This window comes from Anomaloglossus baeobatrachus, chromosome 4, assembly GCF_048569485.1.
Source record: "Anomaloglossus baeobatrachus isolate aAnoBae1 chromosome 4, aAnoBae1.hap1, whole genome shotgun sequence".
NCBI lineage: Eukaryota > Metazoa > Chordata > Amphibia > Anura > Aromobatidae > Anomaloglossus > Anomaloglossus baeobatrachus.
In genome coordinates this window covers 77827109-77853516 of record NC_134356.1, presented here as the reverse complement: position 1 = coordinate 77853516, position 26408 = coordinate 77827109, and the positions used below count along the sequence as shown (strand labels likewise).

The 26408-nt window shown below is 48.9% G+C and overlaps 2 protein-coding genes across 3 annotated transcripts in view; one reads left to right on the top strand and one right to left on the bottom strand.

Annotated features, from left to right (window-relative positions):
• LOC142303217 (histidine--tRNA ligase, cytoplasmic-like) overlaps positions 1 to 4304 on the bottom strand; it is a 135719-nt gene extending 131415 nt beyond the window's left edge. For both annotated transcript variants that reach the window (XM_075344430.1, XM_075344429.1), the window contains exons 1-2: positions 4213 to 4304; positions 2463 to 2652 (exon numbers count right to left, since the gene is read on the bottom strand). In XM_075344430.1, the coding sequence (XP_075200545.1) occupies positions 2463 to 2576 (114 nt within the window). In that variant the 5' untranslated portion in view covers positions 2577 to 2652; positions 4213 to 4304. The remainder of the gene's footprint in view (positions 1 to 2462; positions 2653 to 4212) is intronic.
• A 485-nt stretch (positions 4305 to 4789) lies between these two features.
• The window catches only part of ZMAT2 (zinc finger matrin-type 2), a 97556-nt gene continuing 75937 nt past the window's right edge, over positions 4790 to 26408 (top strand). The window contains exons 1-3 of the mRNA XM_075342251.1: positions 4790 to 4839; positions 8640 to 8733; positions 12056 to 12182. Coding sequence (XP_075198366.1) covers positions 4822 to 4839; positions 8640 to 8733; positions 12056 to 12182 — 239 coding nt within the window. The 5' untranslated portion in view covers positions 4790 to 4821. The remainder of the gene's footprint in view (positions 4840 to 8639; positions 8734 to 12055; positions 12183 to 26408) is intronic.

The following is a 26408-nucleotide window of genomic DNA, read 5'->3' as shown; positions in this document are numbered from 1 at the left end:
ACTCGTGGTGGCCGCAGCTCATAGGCCGAAAAACTGGTGACAGGTTCCTTTTAACAGCTCTCTGTGCACACTGTGCATAGGCAGAAGCTGACAATCAAAGGTGGGGGTATTGATGGATACATGACATCAGGACTGTAGTGATTATCTCTTGCTGAGAAACCTGTGAGGAAGCAACCATGTGACATCGCTGGAATCAGGAGCTCTACCCCTACAATATGCTGCTCTTAGAATAGGTGGCAAAAACCTGGAAACAGATGTTCTTTAATACATTTCTACAGTATATTTCCATAAATTGCTCATAGATTGCAAAGAGAACTACTTAGTAGCTAGCGCACTGACTTAGATGATCTGCACTTTATTTCCCTAGAGTAAAAAAGGGGACTTGCTGGTGCCTAACCCCAAAGTGGCGATTTTATTTGCAATCACCATATCTTTGGACGTCCTTTAAGAAAGGTTGAAGAAACCCACAAGACAAATGCATGTAATGGGTACCTGTTATAACAGTTGATTTAAGAATGTACGTCAGGAGACCGCTATTTCTCGGCATTATACGGCGTGGATCCTGCATTTCCCGCTCTACGGGCTCAATCTTGAATTTTCAGTCATCTCTGAGCCGGTGGGATGGAGACTAAACTGCTACGATGTCTCCCATATCCACTCAAGCGATTACTATGCGCTTGTCTCTTTAGCACATCCTTACAAGGAGCAGCTTGGAGGACATTATACAGCAGTACTGAGCAGTGTAGCTGTGAATCCAGCACTTAGGTTAAAAAATGGTAGAAAGCAGCTCTCCTTGCCTCAGGCCACGTTCACACATTCAGTATTTAATCAGTATTTTACCTCAGTATTTGTAGCCAAAACCAGGAGAGGAGCAATCAATGGAAAAGTATAATAGAAACATGTCACCACTTCTGTATTTTTCATCCACTTCTAATTTTGGCTACAAATACTGAGGTAAAAATCTCAAATACTTCAAGTGTGAACGTGTCCTCACACTCAGCTTTTCCCCTGTTCATAGGCTTCAATAGACCGCTCTAATCTAAGATAACAGTCCATTTTTTCTATGGTAGGATACATTTTAGCAGTTTTTTCAGAGTTAAAGGGGCTGTCCACTGCTAGGACAACCTCTTCTGCTTCCACATGTTTTGCACCAGGTAAAATAATAAAGCCTATACTCACTTCCCATATCGGAGACCTTCCAGTGGTGTCACGGCTCGCGGTGCCGGGGTTCACATAAGCCCCGCATCTGATCAGCGCTGGCTTCTCTCCCCACCTTCGGACCATATAAGTTATTCAACAGGAAATGCACACTTCAGCTGCACTTACTTCCTGTTGATTGTTCGTTTGGTCTGAAGGCAGGGAGACAGAAGCCAGTGCTGATTGGATACGGGCCTCGCGTGACATCACAACCTCTCATGAGCCCCGACACCATTGGAACGGCGCCGATACGGGAGGGGACTATAGTCTATTATTTTACCTGGGGAAAATGTGGAATCAGAAGGGGTTGTCCTAGTAGCGGATAGCCCTTTAAAGAGGTTGTCTGCTAGGTGTAAACATTGTTTTTTTTAAAAGGGCCCAGGGTGTTTCAAAAGTAACAATAAAATAATAATCACCTGCGGGACAGGGACTGTGTCACAGGTGTGTCACGGGTAACAGACAGTCCTGTGGTGTCCAACTATAGAAGGTCACAGTGTTTGGCTGTGTAAACTGCGTGTCTGACCTATCATTACTGCTCGGTTTTCATCCTTTTCCGTTTAAGACCCTGGGGCCTTGTTCAGCCTGTCAGCTGAGGTTCATCAGTACTTCTCTTGTCTTTATATAGCTTCACTTCCTATTACTCGGTGCTGGTGTTATTTGATACATCTTTATCAAGTGTTCAGTGCAAGCAGGCGGCTTGCATACATCAGGAGAATCTTGATTGTTGCAGTTCCTCTCCGAATCACTAGAGATAAGTTGTTTGTGGTTTTCCCTTGTTTGTTTTCCCTGTGTGTCCTTTAGTGCCTAGTGGGGTTGACGAAGAGCTCATCCCATCCGCTCCCTACCTAGGGCCCAGATCAGGGTCAGCCTAGGGCCAGGTATCCTGCTCGGTGCATAGGTGCGGAACCTGACTGGGGTGGTGAGGAAACCCAGCGCCCGGTGGTAGACTCAGTTAGGGGGTCACCATCTCCACGTTCCGTAGACACAGGATTCCCATCCCTACCTAGCGTGACAGACTGCTCTTCCATTCTGCTGATCATTGGCAGCCTTGACATTGCATCCGTTCTGGCAGATACACAGTTTCCTCCAGATGAAATATAAAGATTGCAGCTGATCAGTGCATACTGATTGGCTGCAGTGGTCATATAACAATGTGTTTATACCACGGATTTATGCAACTTCTATTGAAACGACAGGCACCGTTTCTGATTTACATTCACAAAAAAATATAAATAAATACAAATTGTAACACGATTGCCGCTTACCTGAGAGTTAGGAATACTGCTCAATGAACAAACTGAAAATTCAAAAACGGACGTACTCCGGGCAGCCACAATCCTCCGGCATGATGCTGAGAAACACTTTATAGCCGCCATCATTTACATTGATGATGAATCATTTATCTTTCAGATCAGGGTGTGTGACCCTTTAATATGTCACAACTTGAGCACAAATCTGGAAATAAAGAAATCACTGTATAAATGGGCAAAAACAATGACAATGTCTGCAACAGAAAGAAAATAATAAAGTCAAACATAAAGTGCACAGCCGCCGAAAACCTGTCGGGGCCCCAGTGTTAGGATCACACTAGTATTAGTTACTGATTTTTTTTTTCCCTTCCAAAAACAGGCAAAAACAGAATTCAATGGAAAGTTTTCCTATTAAATCTATTTGCCAAGCCTTCAAAGTTAAAAACCGAATCTGCTCATTTAATCTGCTTGGCGGTCAATGAGACATCAGCGCTGCAGCCAATCAGTGAGCTCAGCATCACAGAGAGGAGTGATCCACGAATACGAGCACTGATTGGCTGCAACGCTGATGTTGCATCGACCGCCAATCAGTGAGCTCAGCATCACAGAGAGGAGTGATCCACCAATACAGGCACTGATTGGTGGTCAATGCAACATCAGCACTGCAACCAATCAGTGAGCTCAGCATCACAGAGAGGAGTGATCCACTAATACAGGCATTGATTGGCAGTCAATGCAACATCAGCACTGCAACCAATCAGTGAGCTCAGCATCACAGAGAGGAGTGATCCACCAATACGGACACTGATTATTGGCGGTCGATGCAACATCAGCACTGCTAACAGTGAACTTAGCATTATGGGAGAGGAGTGATTCATCTACACCATGGGTCCCCAATTCCAGTCCTCAAGGGCCGCCAACAGTGCAGGTTTTCAGGATTTCCTTAGTATTGCACATGTGATAATTTAATCACCTGCACAGTTGATGATTCCAACACCCATGCAATGCTAAGGAAATCCTGAAAACATGCACTGTTGGCGGCCCTCGAGGACTGGAGTTGGGGAACCCTGATCTACACAAGCGGGCAGACCCATGGAGCACAATGATTGGCTGCAGCGCTGATGTTGCCTTAACTGCCAAACAACAAGCTCAGCATCAGAGAGGAGTGAGCTCATTGATTGGCTGCAGTGCCGTTGACGTGACGTCAGCGCTGCATTCAGTACCTGACACTGTCTACAGTAGCGGAGACTCAGAGCTGGACGACGAGATGAGGACAGTTTATTGCTTTTTTATAACACCGCAACAGTTGAGGAAGATTTTCTAAAAGTGGCCATCCCCTTTAATATCCAACGCGTTTCGAATGCTGGGTTCTTATTCATAGGTAATTGGATAATTACTTGCCGCATAAGCACTATATTGTAGTTATGTATTGCGAGTGCATTTTGTGCTTATGCTGTGATGCAAATCTCAGGTCTAATGATCCAAACCACCTGCATGATCTGGATCTATTAGTCTCGCGGTCGCAGTGGTATTTTTGGAGAACCATGCCGTATTGTTAGCCCGTCCTGATGGGATAGTTCTTATGTCCCCACAAACACCCCAGTGATACATTCTACAGTACCAAATAATAGTGTAATAATGGGAAAAAAATCCACCTGCAGCTCTAATTTCCCCACACTGTTACTACAACCATGCATGCAAGTGCAGATACAGAACGCATGCGCTGTAATCACTCTGCCCTGTGACCACCCTGTGTGCCGCTGACCTGGGAGTCATTGGTGCCCACAGACCAGCTCTGCAGAAGTCCTCAGCTCCTCTCTGCTCCTACAGTGCACATCCCACGTGACTCCGACACCTCCAGAGGTAGTGAGACTGCGACTTGTCTGCCCTTTCTCTCCACTCTATGGTATGTGACGTCATGGAGCAGCGCAGATACGGAAGTGCACTTTTTGTAGTGACGTCATATTCTGCACACAGCACTGTGAATATATTATACCCTCTCAGTGAAGCTATACAGTTACAGTAAATTTTAGAAACTACTACATATACAGATTTTAGAATTTGGCAAATGCCCACAACAAATATGGCGCCTGGTGTCTAACGTGATACCCGAAAGTGTCCCCAATGTTTTTGTTTACTGATATGTTATATCAGTTTTTATTTTCGATATAATATCATGATATAAACATGTCTACTAACAGTTTTATATCGTTTTGAGAAGAATATCAAGAGGCACAGAATCCGCCCCTGGTTATTCTGCTCTGACCAATCACTAGCGGGTGTGGGCGGGGCTGGAGCCGTGGTCATGGTGACTGTAGGAGCTATCATTCCCAGTGACGTCATTCAGCGCGACAGTCGGCTTCTCGGGTGCAAGATGGCGTCAGGAAGTGGGGTGAGTGATGAGTGGAGCGGCGGCGAGTTTGTCGTGTTTGTGGGCGCGGGGTCTCGCTGTGTTTTTCAGGAGGCCGGCTCTGTGTGGAGAGCGCAGATATCAGTTATCTGCCTTCTGTTACCGCAGGCGATCTGAACAATGACTTCCTGCTGGCGTCCTGTGGCTCCACAGCGGCTGTGGGACTACAAGTGCCAGAATGTTCTGCTGAGAAATGATCTGCTCATAAAACTATGAACAAACAGCTGCTTCTCCCACAAGTGACAGGTCCCAGTTACATGGAAGGTCCCAGTTGTCTGACTGGTTCCAGGTGCGTGGCGGGTCCCAGTTGTTTGGTTCCAGGTGCGCGGCGGGTCCCAGTTGTTTGGTTCCAGGTGCGCGGCGGGTCCCAGTTGTCTGACTGGTTCCAGGTGCGCGGCGGGTCCCAGTTGTCTGACTGGTTCCAGGTGCGTGGCGGGTCCCAGTTGTTTGGTTCCAGGTGCGCGGCGGGTCCCAGTTGTTTGGTTCCAGGTGCGCGGCGGGTTCCAGTTGCGCTGCGGGTCCCAGATGTCTGACTGGTTCCAGGTGCGCGGCGGGTCCCAGATGTCTGACTGGTTCCAGGTGCGCGGCGGGTCCCAGTTGTCTGACTGGTTCCAGTTGCGCTGCGGGTCCCAGATGTCTGACTGGTTCCAGGTGCGCGGCGGGTCCCAGATGTCTGACTGGTTCCAGGTGCGCGGCGGGTCCCAGTTGTCTGACTGGTTCCAGGTGCGCGGCGGGTCCCAGTTGTTTGGTTCCAGGTGCGCGGCGGGTTCCAGTTGCGCTGCGGGTCCCAGTTGTCTGACTGGTTCCAGGTGCGCGGCGGGTCCCAGATGTCTGACTGGTTCCAGGTGCGCGGCGGGTCCCAGATGTCTGACTGGTTCCAGGTGCGCGGCGGGTCCCAGATGTCTGACTGGTTCCAGGTGCGCGGCGGGTCCCAGTTGTCTGACTGGTTCCAGGTGCGCGGCGGGTCCCAGATGTCTGACTGGTTCCAGGTGCGCGGCGGGTCCCAGTTGTCTGACTGGTCCCAGGTGCGCGGCGGGTCCCAGTTGTCTGACTGGTCCCAGGTGCGCGGCGGGTCCCAGTTGTCTGACTGGTCCCAGGTGCGCGGCGGGTCCCAGTTGTCTGACTGGTCCCAGGTGCGCGGCGGGTCCCAGTTGTCTGACTGGTTCCAGGTGCGCGGCGGGTCCCAGATGTCTGACTGGTTCCAGGTGCGCGGCGGGTCCCAGTTGTCTGACTGGTCCCAGGTGCGCGGCGGGTCCCAGATGTCTGACTGGTTCCAGGTGCGCGGCGGGTCCCAGATGTCTGACTGGTTCCAGGTGCGCGGCGGGTCCCAGTTGTCTGACTGGTCCCAGGTGCGCGGCGGGTCCCAGTTGTCTGACTGGTCCCAGGTGCGCGGCGGGTCCCAGTTGTCTGACTGGTCCCAGGTGCGCGGCGGGTCCCAGTTGTCTGACTGGTCCCAGGTGCGCGGCGGGTCCCAGTTGTCTGACTGGTCCCAGGTGCGCGGCGGGTCCCAGTTGTCTGACTGGTCCCAGGTGCGTGGCGGGTCCCAGTTGTCTGACTGGTCCCAGGTGCGCGGCGGGTCCCAGTTGTCTGACTGGCCCCAGTTGCGCGGTGGCCCCTGTGTCTTGCTGTTTATAGACAGAGGCTACCGGCCAACTTTGGCTGCTTCGCAGTGAGGCGCTGGCATCTTGGAGCAATGTACGTGTATGGTACAGACTGCGCCCCATACTATACAAACAAGTTGTAAATAATCCATTGCAGTTGTGCTTTTCTTGCTTTTCGGGGGTCGCAGTATAACCCCATTCTCTTGCATTGTGCAGTGGTGCAGCAGAGACACATAGAGCCCTGTGCCCACCTGACTTGTGTGGCAGCCCAAAGCCACAGCAAAACTAAGTGTCTCCTGAAAAAGGGGCGCTGCTGTTTCCAGGCATGTGGACAGCTGTGTAGACTATAACAGGCATGTGTTCTATCCGTGAAAATCATGCCTAGATTATGTATGTGAAAAACTAATGTGTGAATGAGGCTTTATGCAGACTTTCAATTCCACAGTATGTCCATTCTTTATTTTTGGAATTCATCAGGAGTTTCACTCCTGCGATATTCATGATAAAGGGCTCAATGATTGCCCCCAAAGAAAATCCATTTAATGCTTTTACTGTGAAATTTGCAACGTACACTACCAAAAAAATGGACACATCCGCTCATGTAATGGTTTCCTTGTTCTTATTGGAATGTGCACATTATAGATTCAGACTGCAGGCAGCAAAACCATGAAGGGACACAGATTGAAGCAAGGAGTTAGAGAATCTGTCACCAGGTTTTTGTTAACCCATCTGAGAACAGCATGAGGTAGGGGCAGAGAGCCTGATTCCTGCGATGTATCAAAAAGTTTACTGGGTGCAGCAGTTTTGATAAAATCATTATTTTTCTGCTGTAGGTGTAGCAGAGCTTGGATTACTGTAACCCCACCCCCATCACTGATTGGCTGCTTTGTGGTAATCAGGGGTGGGGGCGGGGTTACACCAAGCAGCAGGACTAGGGGGCACGAGACAGCTAGTCATGTACTGATAAACTCCTGCTGATGAAACACTGATTTTATTGAACACATAACCCTGTGAGAGACATCCCAGGAATCGTGGTCTCTGCCTATCCATCACACGTTGCTCAGATTGGCAGTGTCTCTGTTCTTTCAGTGTGTTTACAGCATGAATGGGGTAAAAATCACATGAAAAACACGTGGAGCTCCGATGCAAGGGCCTTATGGGGCCCCTCTGCCACCGCTAGCTTGATCTTAAGAAGGCACTTGATAGAGGAGGCCGTCTGGTAGCTCCATTCTCATGATTTTATTATTTTTTTTTCCACCTATTAAAATATTAGTACTTATATGACAATGGGTGATGCAGTCCTCCTCCATATCTTTCCCTGGGTAGTTTCCTGACTGGAAGAGGGCAAGAAAAGTTGTGCAATTGTCTACCAGTAAAGTAGATGTGTCTGACTGTTTCGCCTTAAAGGAGTCATCGCCCCCCTCCCTTGTAAAATAAAGATATTCACTTCCTATACCGGCAATGCTCCATGTCGGCTCCGTGGCTCGCGAGACATTGTTAGTCCTACAGCCAATGAGCAGCTGTTATTGGGGCGGTGCACCCACACTTCTTCAATTTGCCTGAGGTTCATACTCTGTCATATGAACCTCAGACAAACGAAAGTAGTAAGAGTAAGGCCATGTGCCCATGGGAGAAAGTGACCGGATTTTGCTGTGGAAAACCCGCGGATTTTCTAGATTTTTCCAGATACATCCGCGGGTTTACACAAGTACAGACACTCCCCATGTTATCCTATGGGATTTGGGGAGTGCTGTATCAATGCTGCAGTATTTACGGCTGCGGAAAATGCTGCGGATGTCCCGCAGCCGCACGTAACGGCATGTCAATTATTCCTGCGGAGTTATCTGCGGAATTCCCGCTCCTCCACTATGGAGATACAGGGCGGGAAATCTGCAGCAATGGATAGCTGCGCATTCTGGGGAGTTGCTGCGTGAACCGGTGGAAATACCTGCAGAACAGTCCACAGGTATGTTCTCCCGTGGGCACATGGCCTAATAGTGGCCACTGATTAGCCGCAGGACTCGCACAGCCTTACATTGTCTCGCGAGCCACCAAGCCGAAATGTAACGGCACCGAAGCGGGAGGTGAGAATATGGAGTTTTTTATTTCAAAAGTTGTTATACAGGTAGTGAACAACCCCTTTAATTCTAAAGATGTTAACATATGTATCCTTCTTTTCAGTCCAAGAACACAGATTTCCGTCGAAAGTGGGATAAAGATGAATATGAGAAACTTGCACAGAAGCGAATTACAGAAGAGCGAGAGAAGAAAGATGGTTTGTGATATTCTATCATTACTGTTTGTGTAGTCACTGCGCTTTAAATGGAACCTGTCTCCAGTGTTTCGGCCTATAAGCTGCGCCCACCACCACCGGGCTCTTATATACAGCATTCTAACATGCTGTTTATTAGAGCCTAGGCCGGGGGTGTAACATAATAAACACTTTATAATACTTACCTAACGGTCGTGCTACAATGGAGTTGGGCAATATGGGCGTGTCCGGTGCCGGCGCCGCCTCTTTCGGCCATCTTCGTCCTCCTTCTGAAGCCTGTGTGCATGACGCGTCTACGTCATACACACTCGTCGGTCCCGCGCAGGCGCACTACAATACTTTGATCTGCCCTGCTCAGAGGAGATCAAAGTGCACCTACTCAGGACCTCAATACTGGCCTGTGTGTATGACATAGGACTCAGCATGCACACAGGCCTCTGAAGGAGGAAGACCAAGATGGCCGAAAGAGGAGGCGCCGGCACCGGAGAACGTCTGACTGTTGTGCACTGGAGCAACCTTCTAGGTGAGTATTATAAAGTTTTTTTTATGTTCTACACAGCGGCCTGGGCTCTTATTTACAGGATGTTAGAATGCTGTATATAAGAGCCCACTGGTGGTGGCCGCAGCTTATAGGCCGAAACACTGGTGACCGGTTCCATTTAAGCTTTTCTTGGTGCTGATTGACGGCTGATCCGTATCTGCCAGGATTGTACAGTTTCGACGCCAATGCCACTATTTATTTCTACTCTTCACAATTCCACAGCCCATCAGTCCGTGAGAGGACGGCAGAAAGAGCGCCCCTATTATGAGCTGTGATTTACGTTGCTGTATATGATGGAGGATAGAGACGCTAAACTCCATGATATACCAGTTTGTATAATTTTTGAGCCGAATAGTGCGGCATTCGGGTTACTTGTTACTTTGCGAGCTTTTCTCCATTGACTTGCATTGCACACACTACTTGGAACAAATGCGTGATTATTAGACAGTACTCGTTATGAGTATAGTGAGTATGAATAGTTAGCTACTCGCTCAACTCTAGCACCGAATGGAACGGTTTGGCCACACCAGCAGTGCACAGAGCACCTGTACTTGGTTTGACAGTAAGTTTGAACTAACAGACTCCCTTTTAAAGGGAACCTGTCACCAGTTTTTTGCCCTATAATCTGCGGCCACCACCACTGGGCTCTTATATACAGCATGTTAGAATACTGTATATAAGAGCCCAGGCCGCGGTGTACAACATAAAAAAAACACATTTTATAATACTCACCTAAACCAGTCGCTGCAGTGGATGGGGGTCAAATGGACGTTCTCGTCCACCGGTGGCAGCGCCGCCTCTTTCGGCCATCTTTGTTGCCGCCTCTGTCGTCCTTCTGAATCCGCGCTGCATGACGCGTCCGACGTCATGCACACTCGCTGGCATTCAGGTCCTGAACAGGGCGGAGTATTGTAGTGCGCATGCGCTGGACCGGCGAGTGTGTATGATGTAGACGCGTCATGCACACAGGCTTCAGAAGGAGGACGAAGACTCCCATCTGACTAGAATCCATTGTTAGGTAAGTATTATAAAGTGTTTTTATGTTCTACACAGTGGCGTGGGCTCTTATATACAGCATGTTAGAATGCTGTATATAAGAGCCTGGTGGTGGTGGCTGCAGCTTATAGGCCGAAAAACTGGTGACAGGTTCCCTTTAAGAGTCCTGCTTGAAAAAGTACTTGTATTGTTGTGTAGAAACAGCTGTCATTCATGCGTTAAAGGCAGAGTAAATCTGGACTCTTAAGGGTGCTTTACACCCTGCGACATCGCTACCGATATATCGTCGGGGTCACGGTGTTTGTGACGCACATCCGGCGTCGTTAGCAACATCGTAGCGTGTGACAGCTAGGAGCAACGAGCAACGATCAAAAAAACGGCAAAAATCGTTGATCATTGACACGTCACTCCTTTTACAAATGTCGTTGGTGGGGCATGTCGCTGGTTGTTCCTCGTTCCTGCGGCATCACACATCGCTATGTGTGACACCACAGGAACAACGACCATCTCCTTACCTGCGTCCACCGGCAATGAGGAAGGAAGGAGGTGGGCGGGATGTTAGGTCCCGCTCATCTCTGCCCCTCCTCTGCTATTGGGCAGCCACTTAGTGACGTCGCTGTGACACCGAACGCACCTCCCCCTCGGAGGGATTGTTCGGCGGTCACAGCGACGTCACTGACCAGGTATGTGCATGTGACGCTGTAGTAGCGATAATGTTCGCTACGTCAGCGATCACCACATGTCGCACGTACGACGGGGGCGGGTGCAATCGCTAGCGATGTCGCAGCGTGTAAAGCACCCTTTACTGTTCCTCTTAGGAGTCCTGGCAGGATTTTCCCCAGAAAGCCATATAAATCTATATATCGCACAGCTCGGCTTCTACCCCTCAGATAAGGACACTAAGCTCACCTGACAGGTCTGGCTCATATTAATTTAGTATAATGTCTTTGTAGCTGGGGACATCTGTTCCTATTTTGTGTTTTGAGATGTACACATTCCTGAGCTCTGTAGTGCACCCAGCTCTCGCGGGCTGGTCACATTCACATGTTTATGAAGCTAGTGTGAACATAGCCAGTCATTATAGCACTAGGCTACACAAGGTACAACGCTTCCTTCCATTTATAACATGAAACCATGTCACTGGCAGAGCAGCTTTAAACTGACTTATAGGTATATTTGGGGTCCAGAATCTTTGGTGGCAAGAAAAGGGCTACATCCAAGGTCCTGTACAGCAATGTGCGCACGTTGCGTACTGTCAGTGCAGAAATTTATGCAGCGATTTGAACAGCACACGTGCGCTTCAAATCGCTGCATAAACAGTCCGTAATGAAAAAAAAAAGCCGATTCCATGCGCTCTGAGTGCAGCCCCTCCCATAGACAGAGCAGGGACTGCTGGCAGAGTGCAGGAAAGAAGTGACATGTCACTTCTTAGAACACGCGCTTTGGGCTGCAGTCGAAGCGCTGCATTCTAATACGCCACGTGCGCACGTCTCCTGCATAATCTCCATAGATTGTGCTGGGGACGCAGGACGCATGCAGTTACGCAACGTGTGCACATAGCCTAAGGGTCAATGTAGCCCACAAGTGTGAACAGAGTCTTATATTTTACTACAGGTAACTTTGGAAGTTTCTGCTTGCTATGAGGGCCTTCTTCCGCGTCACTGAAATATTACAAAATGGCACCAAAATTGTAATTGTGGGCACCACATTTGGGCTTCTTTATGGATTTTCGAGGTGGACCGACTGGAATATTTTGTATATAACGACTCACAAATGCGTGTTTTGCAGGCAAACCCCTCCAGCCCCCCATCAAACGAGAGCTGCTCAGGCACAGGGATTACAAGGTGGACCTGGAGTCTAAATTGGGGAAGACCATTGTTATTACAAAGACCACGCCCCAGTCTGAGATGGGAGGGTAAGTGCACTGGACACTTTGTGTACTTATATGTGGTCTCTTGTGAATACATAATGCGATCATAACATGTACATCATATGGCGGCACCTGTGCTACTATTGCATTAGAAGACGTGCAGTGATGAAATAGGGTTTGGGAAAGTAACATATAACAAATGGAGCCTGAGCAGTTGCAGGCGCGTGTTTTAACGCTGAGAGTAGTAGTGAAATATGAATGGTATGGGACAGGGTTGTAGGATCTCGCCCGTATGTAAGTAGATGCTGTGAGACTGTGACCGGGGTTATCTATGACGGCCGGTATGTCTCGCCCCGGTTGTGCTCACTCCATGATAGAAAGTAAATCCACTCTAGGGTTAATGCTGTTTCCCTACAGGCTGAAGGAAGGGTTAAATGGAAACAGGAACAAGGGCAGGTGTGCCGGGTGTGAGGGAGTGAACACAACTCCCTGAGTTCTCTGCTGGAGAAGCACATGTATATAGTTGTGGACTTTTGTTTGGACATTAAAACCGTGTGCTGTGAACCTTAATGCCTGGATCCCGTGTCTTCTGCTGCGCAGCCGACCACGCTACCTCACATATGGTGGAGAATCGGCGGGCATGACAGCCGGTGAGGTGTAGCATCCATCCCTGGTGACCCAGCAGCACATGTCCTGGATTCGAGCGGCTATACTACAGCCCAAACCCGGTGACGCCATGGAGGACATACTAAGGCAGCAGCAACAGACTAATGCACAGCTACAAGAGGCTAATGCACAGCAGCAACAGACCAATGCACACCTGCTCCGGGCGTTGGAACGTCAGCAGCAATCCTTGCAAGCGCAGGACACAAGGCACCAAGAACAGATGGAGCAGGCCAATGCACGTCAGCAGCAATCCTTACAAGCGCAGGAAAAAAGGCACCAAGAACAGATGGTTCTCCTGGCCAAGTCGATCCGTGCCGGACCGGCAGCAACAACCCCGGGACCGGGTGACGACGGCAGCGTCCGGAAAGCGGTGAGACAAGCATTACAAAAGATGACCCCGGGGGATGATGTGGAAGCGTTCCTGGCGGTGTTTGAGCGGGTGGCCGAGCGGGAAAAGCTGCCGACCCCCCAGTGGGCTGAGGTATTGTCGCCCTATCTGACGGGGGAACCCCAAAAAGCGTACCTGGACCTCTGTACCGAGGACGCCATTGACTATGTGACCCTGAAAGCCGAAATACTGGCTCGGTTGGGGGTGAATACCTATGTACGGGCTCAGCGGGTAAATCAGTGGTTCTATGAGGAAGCCAAACCCGTACGCTCCCAGGCCTATGACTTGTTGCATCTTGTAAAAAAAAATGGTTGCAGCCTGACACTCTGAGCCCGGCGCAAATGGTGGAAAGGGTAGTAGTGGATCGTTTTGTGCGCACTTTACCCGTCACCGTTCAACGGTGGGTAGGACAGGGTGACCCGAGTACCCTGGACCAATTAGTGTCCCTGGTAGAGCGGCATGTGGCTACGCAGGACTTGATACGGGACACTGAGACTTTGCGTACCGCCCGTCGGTCCGGCCCCTCCAAGCCTAGGGCCAAGGACCCACCGCTGACACCGGTGCAGGAGTCCCCTACCGTCCCGTCTGAGGCCGCGGCCGCCATTCCTGAGGTCCGGAAGGTTCTGTACCCTAAACGACAACCCGTCAAGGGGGTTTCCGTCTCCATTAGATGTTGGCGGTGCCAGCGGGTGGGACATATGGAAGCCCAGTGTCCACTCACCACGGAGCCCATGGATTGTGGGGTTACCCGGCGGGGTTCAATGTATGCTCAGGTGGTGTATACCGCGGACCTGGTCTCCCCAGAGACGGAGCCCCACTTGTGCCAAATACAGGTGAATGGATGTCCGGTTACAGGATTGTTGGATTCCGGAAGCTTAGTGACCCTTGTGCGATCCACCTTGAGGGCCAAAGTAAAGGCCACAGGACGTACCGTGGGGGTGGTTTGCATACATGGGGACCGCCGAGACTATCCCATGGGGATTGTCACCATTACAGCACCTTGCGGTCAGGTGCAACATGAGGTGGGACTTCTTAACACTCTTCCCTATGACGTGATCCTAGGAAGGGATCTGCCCTATTTTTGGACTTTATGGAAGGGACCCCCTAAGTCTCCTCAGATATTGGTCAGTCCGGGACCTGAGCCCTACAATCCTGAATCCGGGACACCTGCCGTAGGGGTCCCCATGATAGGGACAGAATGTGAACCCGATAGGTCGCCCCTAGAGGTATTGGCAGGAGAGGCTGAGACGGACGAACCCATCCCGGAGTTGGAGGCGTCCCCGGATACGTTTGGGACTGCCCAACTCCAGGACCCTACGTTGATACATGCCCGGAGTCGGGTGACAGTAGTTGACGGGGTGGCACAGCTGCCCGGTGCCCAGGTAAGGTACCCCCATTTCGCTCTTAAGCAGGATTTACTCTACCGGGTAGATGAAATACGGGGCGTGGGGGTAGAGCAGTTGGTGGTGCCCCAGCCGCATCGTCGGTGGGTCCTCGACTTGGCTCATAAACACCTGATGAGTGGCCACCTAGGGGTCAAGAAAACGCAGGAGCGAATATTGCAAAGGTTCTATTGGCCCGGAGTCTTTGGGGAGGTAAAACGGTTCTGCGAAACCTGCCCGGAGTGTCAGCTTACCGCACCCCTGACCCATTTTCGCAGTCCGTTGGTACCGTTAACCATTATAGAAGTCCCTTTTGAACGGATAGGGATGGATCTGGTGGGGCCCCTCGTAAAGTCCGCTCGAGGGCACCAACACATCCTAGTGATCGTTGACTATGCCACCCGGTATCCCGAGGCGATACCTCTCAGACATACTGCAGCAAAGCTTATAGCTCGGGAGTTGTTTGCTGTGTTCTGCCGGGTGGGGTTGCCCAAGGAGATCCTTACGGATCAGGGGACCCCATTCATGTCTAAAGTGACCAAAGAGCTATGCCGGCTACTCCAGATCAAGCAGTTGCGTACGTCTGTGTATCATCCTCAAACGGACGGTTTAGTCGAGCGTTTCAATAAAACCCTGAAAACCATGCTCAAAAGGGTAATTTCAAAAGACGGGAAAGACTGGGATATGATGCTTCCCTATTTGATGTTTGCCATCCGTGAGGTGCCACAGGCATCCACGGGGTTTTCGCCTTTTGAATTATTATACGGGCGACATCCCCGGGGATTGTTGGACCTGGCAAAGGAAACATGGGAGCAAGAGCCCACCCCCCATAAAAGTGTGATTGAACACATTTTGGGTATGCAGAACCTCATAAGCGCGGTCATGCCAATTGTGAAGGAGCATTTACAGGAGGCTCAGGCCGCGCAAAGCGGCCGCTACAATAGACAAGCCACCGTGCGGACCTTTAAACCCGGGGATCGGGTGTTGGTATTAATCCCCACGGCGGAGAGTAAATTCCTGGCTCAGTGGCAAGGCCCCTACGAGATAAAGGAAAGAGTCGGGGTGGTCAACTATAAGGTATTGCAGCCCGGTAGGCGGAAACCTGAACAAATATACCATGTCAACCTATTAAAACCTTGGCAGGAACGGGAAAGCCTGATGGCTGTTTTTTCCCCATCTCCCTCCTCTTCGGGTCGTTCACCTCCGGCTCCAGCGACCTCCGGAGAGGACGAACCGGAAGTAAGGATTGGAGAAGCCCTCACCAAGACTCAGAGGCGAGAGGCCAGACGGTTGGTTCAGTAGAACCCCGATGTCTTCTCCGAGCTGCCCGGTAGGACAAGTCTGATACGACATGATATTGTCACCGAGCCCCACCTGAAGGTACGCCTGAAGTCATACCGGGTACCGGAGGCTCGACGACAAGCCATATCGGAGGAAGTAAAGACAATGTTACGCCTGGGGGTCATCGAAAAATCCCGAAGTGAATGGGCTAGTCCGATTGTCCTAATACCAAAACCCGATGGCTCCTTAAGGTTCTGCAATGACTTTAGGAGATTGAACGAAATATCCAAGTTCGATCTCTACCCCATGCCTAGGGTGGATGAGCTGATTGATAGGCTGGGACAGGCGCGGTATTTTACCACGCTCGACCTGACCAAGGGGTACTGGCAGGTGCCACTGACGGAGTCCGCCAAGGAGAAAACCGCTTTTGTTACGCCAGAGGGTCTCTTCCACTATGTTGTCTTGCCTTTTGGGTTACATGGCGCTCCGGCCACGTTCCAGAGGTTGATGGACTTAGTGCTGGAACCCCACCAGGCGTATGCATCAGCGTACCTTGATGACATCATTATTTACAGCTCCGATTGGCAGACCCACTTGGAACAGGTACAAGCGGTGGTGGACGCGCTTCGAACAGCCGGATTGACAGCCAATCCCAAGAAATGTGCGTTGGGACTCACGGAAGCCCGCTACTTGGGCTACGTGATAGGCCAAGGAGTGATTAAGCCCCAAATTAACAAGGTTGAGGCGATCCAGAAGTGGCCTAGACCCCTGACCACGAAGCAGGTTAGGGCCTTCCTGGGTATTGTGGGGTACTACAGGAGGTTTGTAAAGGATTTTGCGGGACTATCAGCCCCCTTGACGGACCTTCTCAAAGGCAAGAAGTCCGTCATGGTGCGCTGGACTCCGCAGGCCGAGGACTCCTTCCGGGCCCTGAAGGGGGTCCTGTGCGGACAGCCCGTTCTCGTACACCCTGGTTTCCGGAAGGAGTTCATAGTACAGACTGACGCCTCAGAGGTCGGCCTGGGGGCAGTGTTGTCTCAGGTGGTTCAGGGGGAGGAACACCCCGTCACCTTCTTAAGTAGGAAGCTCACCCCTCCCGAGCGGAATTATAGCGTAGTGGAGAAGGAGTGCCTGGCGATCAAGTGGGCCTTGGAGTCCCTACGCTATTACCTGCTGGGACGGCAGTTTCGCTTGGTGACGGATCACTCTCCACTGGTCTGGATGAGGTCCGCCAAGGAACGGAATGCCCGGGTTACCCGGTGGTTCCTTTCTCTGCAGAACTTCCGGTTTACGGTTGAACATCGGGCCGGTGGGTTGCAGGGCAACGCCGATGCCTTGTCCCGCGGCCCGTGTTTGATGGCGGGAGTTCAACCCCGCACGCTTGAACTGAGGGGGGGGGGTATGTGAGACTGTGACCGGGGTTATCTATGACGGCCGGTATGTCTCGCCCCGGTTGTGCTCACTCCATGATAGAAAGTAAATCCACTCTAGGGTTAATGCTGTTTCCCTACAGGCTGAAGGAAGGGTTAAATAGAATCAGGAACAAGGGCAGGTGTGCCGGGTGTGGGGGAGTGAACACAACTCCCTGAGTTCTCTGCTGGAGAAGCACATGTATATTGTTGTGGACTTTTGTTTGGACATAAAAACCGTGTGCTGTGAACCTTAATGCCTGGATCCCGTGTCTTCTGCTGCGCAGCCGACCACGCTACCTCACAATGCCTAAATGATCCGTAGAGAAATAGAGGTGCTTATTCACACTCGACTTTGAAATTCCAACGTCAAAAAGAAAAAGTCATGGAGTTTTAGAAAACACAAGATGGACAGATGCTAATGATGAGAAAATGGAAACAAAACATTCAAAGCCTCTCTATTAAAGGGAACCTGTCAGGTCCCATATACGTTCTAACCTACAAGCAGGGGGATGTGTGACCTAGTAACCCCTTCCTGTCCATCACTGTGTTGTAATATTGTGTAATATGATTGTACAAAAAACGTATTATAACTTATGTGTTCCCTATGTAAATGATCAGAGGGGCTAGTCCCATGGGCGTCACATCACCCCGTGGCCGTTGCATGCTTTCTGTGGAATCACACCTCTGTAGGCGTGATACCATGGATTTACATGAGCGACGTCACCATCAGCTCCTTTTATCCCGCGCATGCGCACTTACCATTCCCGCAGCCTTATCCGGTTACTTGCTTGTCAGCTTCAGACATCCACTGCGCATGCTCAGAAGACTCCTGCGCTTACCGACCATGCGCTGAGCACGTCTGAAGCCCAGAAGCAAGCACCCGGATAACAAGGCTGCGGGAATGGTAAGTGCGCATGCGCGGGATATAAGGAGCTGACGGTGAAGTTTTCCCCTGTACACGTGTTTTCCCCTGTATATTGGTGCCTGCTTATGATTGGTCAACATCATATAGGGGAAGAAGTACACGCCCCTAGAGATCTCTGGTATTGCCCAGTTTAACTATAACATAAAAGTCAATAAATATCTCCTCGCTACGGGTTCCTGTAGCCAATGTGTCTGCTGTAAAGCAGCTCTGGCAAGATGGATGTCTCCATAATCCAAAAATAAAAACATAGAATGAGAAAAAAAAAATTGAATAACAGCAAAATGGAGATAATACTTTGCACGACAACTATCCTGCGTTTTAGGGTATTCTTCTCCAATGCAGACCTATGTGGACTCTATGAATACAAGTGTGCTCCTTTTCTATTGGTAGAAAGGCTTCTGAGATCAGTACAGGTCACGCACAGCATGATTATTATTCAGAGGGAACAAGGGAACTCCTGAGCTGCTGTTTGTTAATCCCAGGAATCACAGCTTGCCTGGCGGTGTCAGCGTGGGAGGACAACAGAAGGGAAGTGCGAGTGTGCTGCACCGGGGATGCCCTGAAAGCTGCCATCTTAAGTTACACAATAGAAATGAGACAACTTAATGTACATGACTCCTTAGAAAAAGCGATGCGGTGGAGGATGCTTCTATTTACACTACTCACAAAAAGTTAGGGATATTTGGCTTTCATGTGAAATTTCTGATCTTAAAATGCCCTCTAACCTTCTCAGGAGGACTGACTTTGACCTTCTGTAATCTTTGGAACGCTCGTGTCCAACTGGTCAATGATTAAGTATTTTTTGCACAACTTTCTGATCAGAAAAAAAAATGTTGAAAAGAACTGAAAAACCTCAGTGGTTGATACCTTTTTAATGGCTAACTGAAAAGATGGTAATAATAGCAAGTTTCGAGACTACGCAGGTCTCTTCATCAGGCGTGGAAAGACACAAAATCTGAAGAGTCACAATGTCCTGTGGTGTATAAATTTGTGACTCTTCAGGTTTTGTGTTATACTGAGCCTGATGAAGAGACCTGAGTAGTCTGGAAAGCTTGCTATTATTATCATCTTTTCAGTCAGCCATTAAAAGGTATCAACCACTGATGGCTCTCAGTTTTTAAAGGGAACCTGTCAGGTCCCATATACGTTCTAAGGCTATGTGCGCACTAGACCGTTTTTCCCGCGGATTTACCCGCGGATTTGCCCCGGAAATTTCTTGAGAAATGTCTGCAATCTTTGTGCAGACATTTCCCATGAAATTCAATGAGAAAAAAAAATAGTTGTGCGCACTGTGCGGATTTTTCTCAAGAAAATTTCTTGAGAAAATTTTCTCGAGAAACTTTCTTGAGAAAATGTGCATGTCCATTAATTTCCGCAGGTACCTGCGGTATTCCGGGGGTATTCCGCAGGTAGCAATGATGTGCGGTATACCACCGGAATAGCCGCGATTTACCTGCGGTAATGCCCATCGCTGCCTGCGGTTTTGCAGGAAGCGATGTCATTATGCCAGGAAGAGGAAGCGGAGCAGAGTAAACACAGACGTCGCACTCCCTGGACGCTGCACAGAAAGCACTTCCGTGCGACCTCCAGGTGCCCGTGCAGTGTGTGTCCTGCTCCGGCCCCGCGGCTGCCTGCACTGCAGGGTGTCAGTGTCTGCCCGCAGTGTCAGCAGCCTGTCACGCGGCAGCGCAGGCAGACACTGACATCCTGCAGTGCTGGGAGCCGCGGGGATGACGATCGCTGCTGTCAGGAGGTGAGATCATTACCTGCTGTGACGATCTCCTGCCTCCTGACGTCACCGCGGTCACTGCTGTCTATGCCCGTCTCGCGAGCGGCCTGAGACTGTCACTAGCGGTGACGTCACGGGCTCTCGCGATAAGTCAGTGACAGCGCTGACGTCAGCAGTACAGGAGATGATCACAGAAGGTAATGATCTCATCTATGCTCCTGATGGCAGCGCTCGTCATCCCCTGCAGTGACCTGAGCTGACCTATTGATGTTAGCTCAGGTCACTGCATTGCTCTCCCAGCCAATGGGGAACATTCTGTTCTTCATTGACTGGGACAGCGACTATGGTATGGATCGCCGTGCCCCCCCCCCCTTATTGGATTACGCTGGACGTGGAATTGATTGTGCTCTTTTCAATAAATTGGTTAAAGAGGGAATGCTTTGGGGAGTGTTTTTTCAAATAAAACTTTTTTTGTTGTCTATTTTTTAATTATTACTGACTGGGTTGGTGATGTCGGGTATGTGATAGACGCCTGACCTCACCAACCCCAGGGCTTGATGCCAGGTGACATTACACATCTGGCATCAACCCCATATATTACCCCGTTTGCCAACGCACCAGGGCGCGGGATGAGCTGGGGCAAAGCGCCAGGATTGGCGCATCTAATGGATGCGCCACTTCTGGGGCGGCTGCGGCCTGCTATTTTTAGGCTGGGGAGTGTCCAATAACAGTGGACCTCCCTAGTCTGAGAATATCAGACCCCAGCTGTCCGCTTTACCTTGGCTGGTGATCCAATATGGGGGGGACCCCACGTTTTTTGTTTTAAATTATTTATATAATTTAAAATAACAGCGTGGGGTGCCCACTGTTTTGGATTATCAGCCAAGGTGAAGCTGCCAGCGGTGGTCTGCAGGCTGCAGCCGTCTGCTTTACCCTAGCTGGCTACAAAAAATGGGGGGACCTCACGTCATTTTTTTTTAATTATTTATTTATTTTATGGCTAAATACAAGGCTAAGCACCCTTTAGGCTACTTTCACACATCCGGCTTGAGCTCTGCGGCTCAATCCGGCTGTGCAAGCTATGCAACGGATGCGGTGAAAACACCGCATCCTTTGCATAAGTTTTTCCTGTGCGGCCAGTCCGGTTTTTGCCGCTTGCGGCATGCTACTGAGCATGCGCAGTGGCAAAAACCGCATGCGGCGGCCGGATGCGGTTATTGCCGCATCGCGCCGCATCCGGCCGCCATAGGCATGCATTGAAAAATGCGCCGCATCGGCCGAATGCGGCGCAATGCGGTTTTTTTTGCCGCACGAAAAAACATGCCAGGCAACGTTCCATCCGGCCGCCGCATCGGCTACATCTGCCGCATGCGGCAAAAACCGGACGGAACGCAAGGCCATGCGGCACAATGCGGCACTAATTAAAGTCTATGCAGGAAAATCGCAACCGGCAGCAAAAAAAACCGGTTGCGATTTTCATGCAAAGTGCCGGATTGTGCCGCATAGCAAAAACCGGAGGTGTGAAAGTAGCCTAAGTGCCACATGAAAGTCACTAAAGGGTGCCAGCTTAGAAAATGCAGGGAGGTGGAACATTATATAGGTTTTTCTCATCTATCTATCTATCTATCTATCTATCTATCCCTCTATTATCCTATCTATCTATCTATCCCTCTATCCCTCTATCCCTCTATCTATCTATCTATCTATCTATCTATCTATCTATCTATCTATCTATCTATCCCTCTATCTATCTATCTATCCATCTATCCCTCTATCTATCTATCCATCTATCCCTCTATCTATCTATCTATCTATTCATCTATCCATCTTTCCCTCTATCCATTATCTGTCTATCGATTATCTTTATTATTTATTGCAGGGACAAACCTGCGGTAAATCCGCGGTAAATCCGCGGCAAATCCGCGGCAAAAACGCATGCGGATTTGGTGCGGATTTTTTCCGCAGGTCCGGAAATCTTTCACTGGCAGAAGTTTCTCAAGAAATTTTCTTGAGAAACTTCACATTTCTAGTGCGCACATAGCCTTACCTACAAGCAGGGTATTGTGTGGCCTAGTAACCCCTTCCTGCCCATCCCTGTGTTGTATACTGTGTAATATGAATGTATAAAAATGTTTTATTACTTACATGTTCCCTATATAAATGATCAGAAGGTCTAGTCCCCTGGGCGTCGCATCGCCCTGTGGGCGTTTACATGGTTTCCGTGATATCGTGCCCCTCTGGGCTGGATACCATGGATTTACATGAGCAATGTCCCAGTCGCTCCTTGAGATCTCGCGCGTGCACACTTACCTTTCCCGCAGCCTTGTTATCCAGGTGCTCGCTTCTCGGCATCAGACGCACACTGCGCATGCTTAGAAGACTCCTGCGGTTCCAACCATGCGCAGTGCGCGTCTGAAGCCGACAAGCAAGCACCCGGATAACAAGGCTGCGGGAATGGTAAGCTTGCACACGCGCAAGATCTCAAGGAGCAACGGTAACGTTACTCATGTAAATCCAGAAAACCATGCAAACGCCCACAGGGCGATGAGACGACCATGGGGCTAGAACCACTGCTCATTTATATAGGGTACATGTAAGTAATAAAACATATTTTTATGCATTCATATTACACAATATTACAACACAAGGATGGGTAGGAAGGGGTTACTGGGCCACACATCTCTCTGCTTCTAGTTTTGAACGCATATGGGACCTGACAGGTTCCCTCTAAACATTTTTTTTTATATCTATTTGCTAACACGGTACAAAAATATATTTTACCTGTTCTCTAACAAGAAGCTTACTGGCAAAATACACAACAGGTGTTTGATCCATGAATCACCCAATAAATTTCAGGGTTTAATTAGAATCAGTATTAAACAGTCCTCCTCATCACGCTGTTCACATTTTAACATCATGAGGCCAAGATGACACCTAACAATTGATCAACAGTATGTAGCTATTGTGAGGCTTCAAGCAGGATGTTCTCAGACAGAAGTGGCCACTCGGCTTATAGTGTCATCAGAAGGTTGCAACAGAGATACAGAGAGACTGGAAGAGTCACAGAAAGACATGGAAGTGGACGTCCTTTGGCCACATTCCCCAACTGATGACCACTTAATTGTGAACAATGCCCTCCAGAATTGGATGATGAATGCCACACAACTGCAGATGCATATAAGGGAGATGAGAGGCACCCAAGTGTCATATTACACCATTCAAAACAATTTACATCAGCATGGTCTGCGTGCTAGATGACTTGCAAAAGGGTACCTGACCACACCATCGGGCACAGGCATCCCATACGCTGGATGAGGGACCATTGGGCCTCAGTGCTGTTCACTGATGAAAGTCGATTCATGTTGAGCAGAAATGATGACCACCAACGATGTTGGAGATGTCAAGGAGAGCGCTGTGCATCAGCCACTATTCTCACCAGACGAGCCTCTGGTGATGGTGGTATTAGTGTGGGCTGGTGTGTCTATTCACTACAGAATGGCCCTACACTTTGTGAATGGTACAGTGACAGCCCCTACTACTGAAATAGCCTCATTAATCTGGTCATTGTGCCTCTGCATGAACAACACAGGCATAATTTCATCTTTATGGACAACAATGCTCCAGATAATTGAGGTTGCATCATTAGGGAATGGCTGCTTGAGACTAGGGTCCCTCAAATGGAGCGGCTTTACGTTCTGCAGACCTGAATCCCATAGAAAACCTATGGATCAGCTGAGTCGCTTTGTGGAGGCCGAAATTCTGTACCCCAGAACCTCAATGACCTGAGAGTCGAATATCAGGAATAGTGGGAGGACATGACAATAACGCCACTTCTGACCAGCAGGAGACGTCACTGTCAGCTGTAACTGATCCCCCAAGGCCACATGACAAGTTGAGACGTTGACATTTTGGGGGTTATACCCACCACTATTGTTGGCTTTTGTTTCAATATATAGTTTGAGATGAAGTAACCACTATTTCATGCTTCTACCTAAATCCCCGACTTTCATGATAAAATATCACTGTAGCATGAACTTTTTACGTCTTACATAAATTTCACCTGGAAGCCAAATATCCCCAATGTTTTGTGAGTAGTGTATTTTTATAACTTATTTATACTCCCTCTATACTTACTAGCTCTGCCAAAGTGTACAGGACAATCTTAGGGAGGAAGGAAGGGTCTTCTGAAGGAGCTGGCATCCTTTTTGAGGGCCCTACATAGGTAGTCATCTCTCTTGTTCTGGCGCTCCTTAGTTCCTGGAGCTTGTAGATTGTGACACTCTGAAATGGTAGAAGGGCAGGAGCAAGGAGAAGTAGGTATCAGAACAAAATGTCTCAATAGGTGACTGTTGCACCAGGTGAGTATTAATCCTCCATATACGCCTAGTGTAAAGAATGGGTGTTAGACTGGCACACGTAAGGCTTGTTATGGGGTGATTCGTGATTTCTGCTGCCTTTCAAGGTCTTAGGCTATGTGCGCACTGGGAAATGGAATTTTCTTGAGAGAATTCCGCATGCTCTCAAAGATTACCGCACCCGCGGTAAAAAAACCACGGGAAACCGCACCCGAAAACCGCATGCGGTTTGCCGCGGTTTTACCGCGGTATTATTCGCGGTATTGCCGCGGTTTTGCCGCGTGAGGGTTGGGATGTGCTTCATTGCATTCAATGCAATAAAGCACATTGAAAAAAAAAAAAAGTCATTTACTTCTGAGATAGTAGATAGATAGATAGATAAAGAGACAGAAGAATAGATAGAGGGATAGATAGATGATAGATAGAGGACAGATCGCTGCATTTCCCACGGTCGGCAGTGAGTTCACATTACCGGCCGTGGGAAATGACCGGTAATTACCTCTGCTGTCTGCTGCATTCAGCCTGTGTCTGTGACAGTCGCGGCTGGATGTCAGCAGTGCAGGACGCCGGAGCCGGACCTGTGGATTATGCCGGAGCTGTGTGGATTACGTCGGAGCTTTGGTGCGGGAGGGGTTAATAAAATGGTGAACGAGGCTTGTTGGTTTTATTTAAAATAAAGGATTTTTCGGTGTCTGTGTTTTTTTTCACTTTACTTATGGGTTGATCATGTCAGCTGTCACATAGACACTGCCATGATCAAGCCTGGGGTTAATGGCGGTGATCCACATCACCTGGACATTATCCCAGCCCCTCTCCCTCCCCAGCCTGAGAATACCGGGCCGCCGCTGTGTGCTTACCTCGGCTGGAAGGTGAATATGCAGCGGAGCCCACGTTCTTTTTTTTCTATATTTCCGTTTTCTTTCTATGTGTGTTCTATGTGTCTGTGTCTATGTGTTCTATGTCTGTGATGTGTGTGTGTCTGTGATGTGTGTGTGTGTGTGTGTGTGTGTGTGTGTGTTTACTCTCTGCTCCGCTTCCTCTTCCTGTAATGACATCACTTCCCTGCAAAACCGCAAGCAAGTGATGTACATTACCGGAGGTACACCGCGAAATACCGCAGGGAATAACGCAGGAAAACGCAGTGAACCGCACAGAATTTGCTGCCTGCGTTATTCCCTGCGGGATTTCACGATTACATTGGAGTCAATGGAGTGACAGCGATGTGCGGAAAAGATGTGACATGCAATGGTTTTTGCTGCGGGAATCCCGCAGCAAAACATGCAGCTGTCAAATTCCGCCCAGTGCGCACAGGATTTTTTTTCTCCATAGGATTTGCTGGTGAATCACTGCAGAGATGTTATGAACATTTTCTGCAGCGAAACATGCAGCAAATCCGTGAAAAATCCGCGGCAAAATCCGGTAAGTGCGCACATAGCCTTAGTGTTACAGGTTGAACCGTAAGATTTTCCCTTTTCTTGAGCGCTCAGTGCCAGGTAGCCTTCATAATGTATCAGCTATCCAGTTACTGTGTTTTCACTTCTTTGTAATCTGCTCTGTGTATTAGGAGGGGACGCTGCCCTGGTATCTCTAAGAAGAGTTCTGCTCTGGGGTTTCTATTTTTTTTAGGGGGAGGGGGTCTGTGGTTTGGTATATAGCAGGGCTGTGGAGTCGGTAAGCCAAACCTTCGACTCCGACTCCTACATATACTGCTTATAGTTAGGTGAAAAATTTATTGTAGTACATGAACATGTGTACGTGAACATCAGACATTTAATAATTTTTATGATACAATAATCAATATATTTGGATAGAACATAAAATATATTTATTGGATCCAACTTTAGAACACAAACTGTAATAAATTGTAAATATGTAATACACTGTAATATACAGTAGATTACATATATATCGTGTGTGTATTTATCTTGTGTGTGTATGTATATATATATATAATAATTATTACATATTTACAATTTATTAGTTTTTTGTGTTCTAGAGTTGTATTCTAATAAGTGTATTTTATGTTCTATCGAAATATCTTGATTATTGTATCATAAAAATAATTAAATGTCTGATGTTCACATTGTACTACAATAAATGTTTCACTTAAATATAAGCAATATACTAAATGTT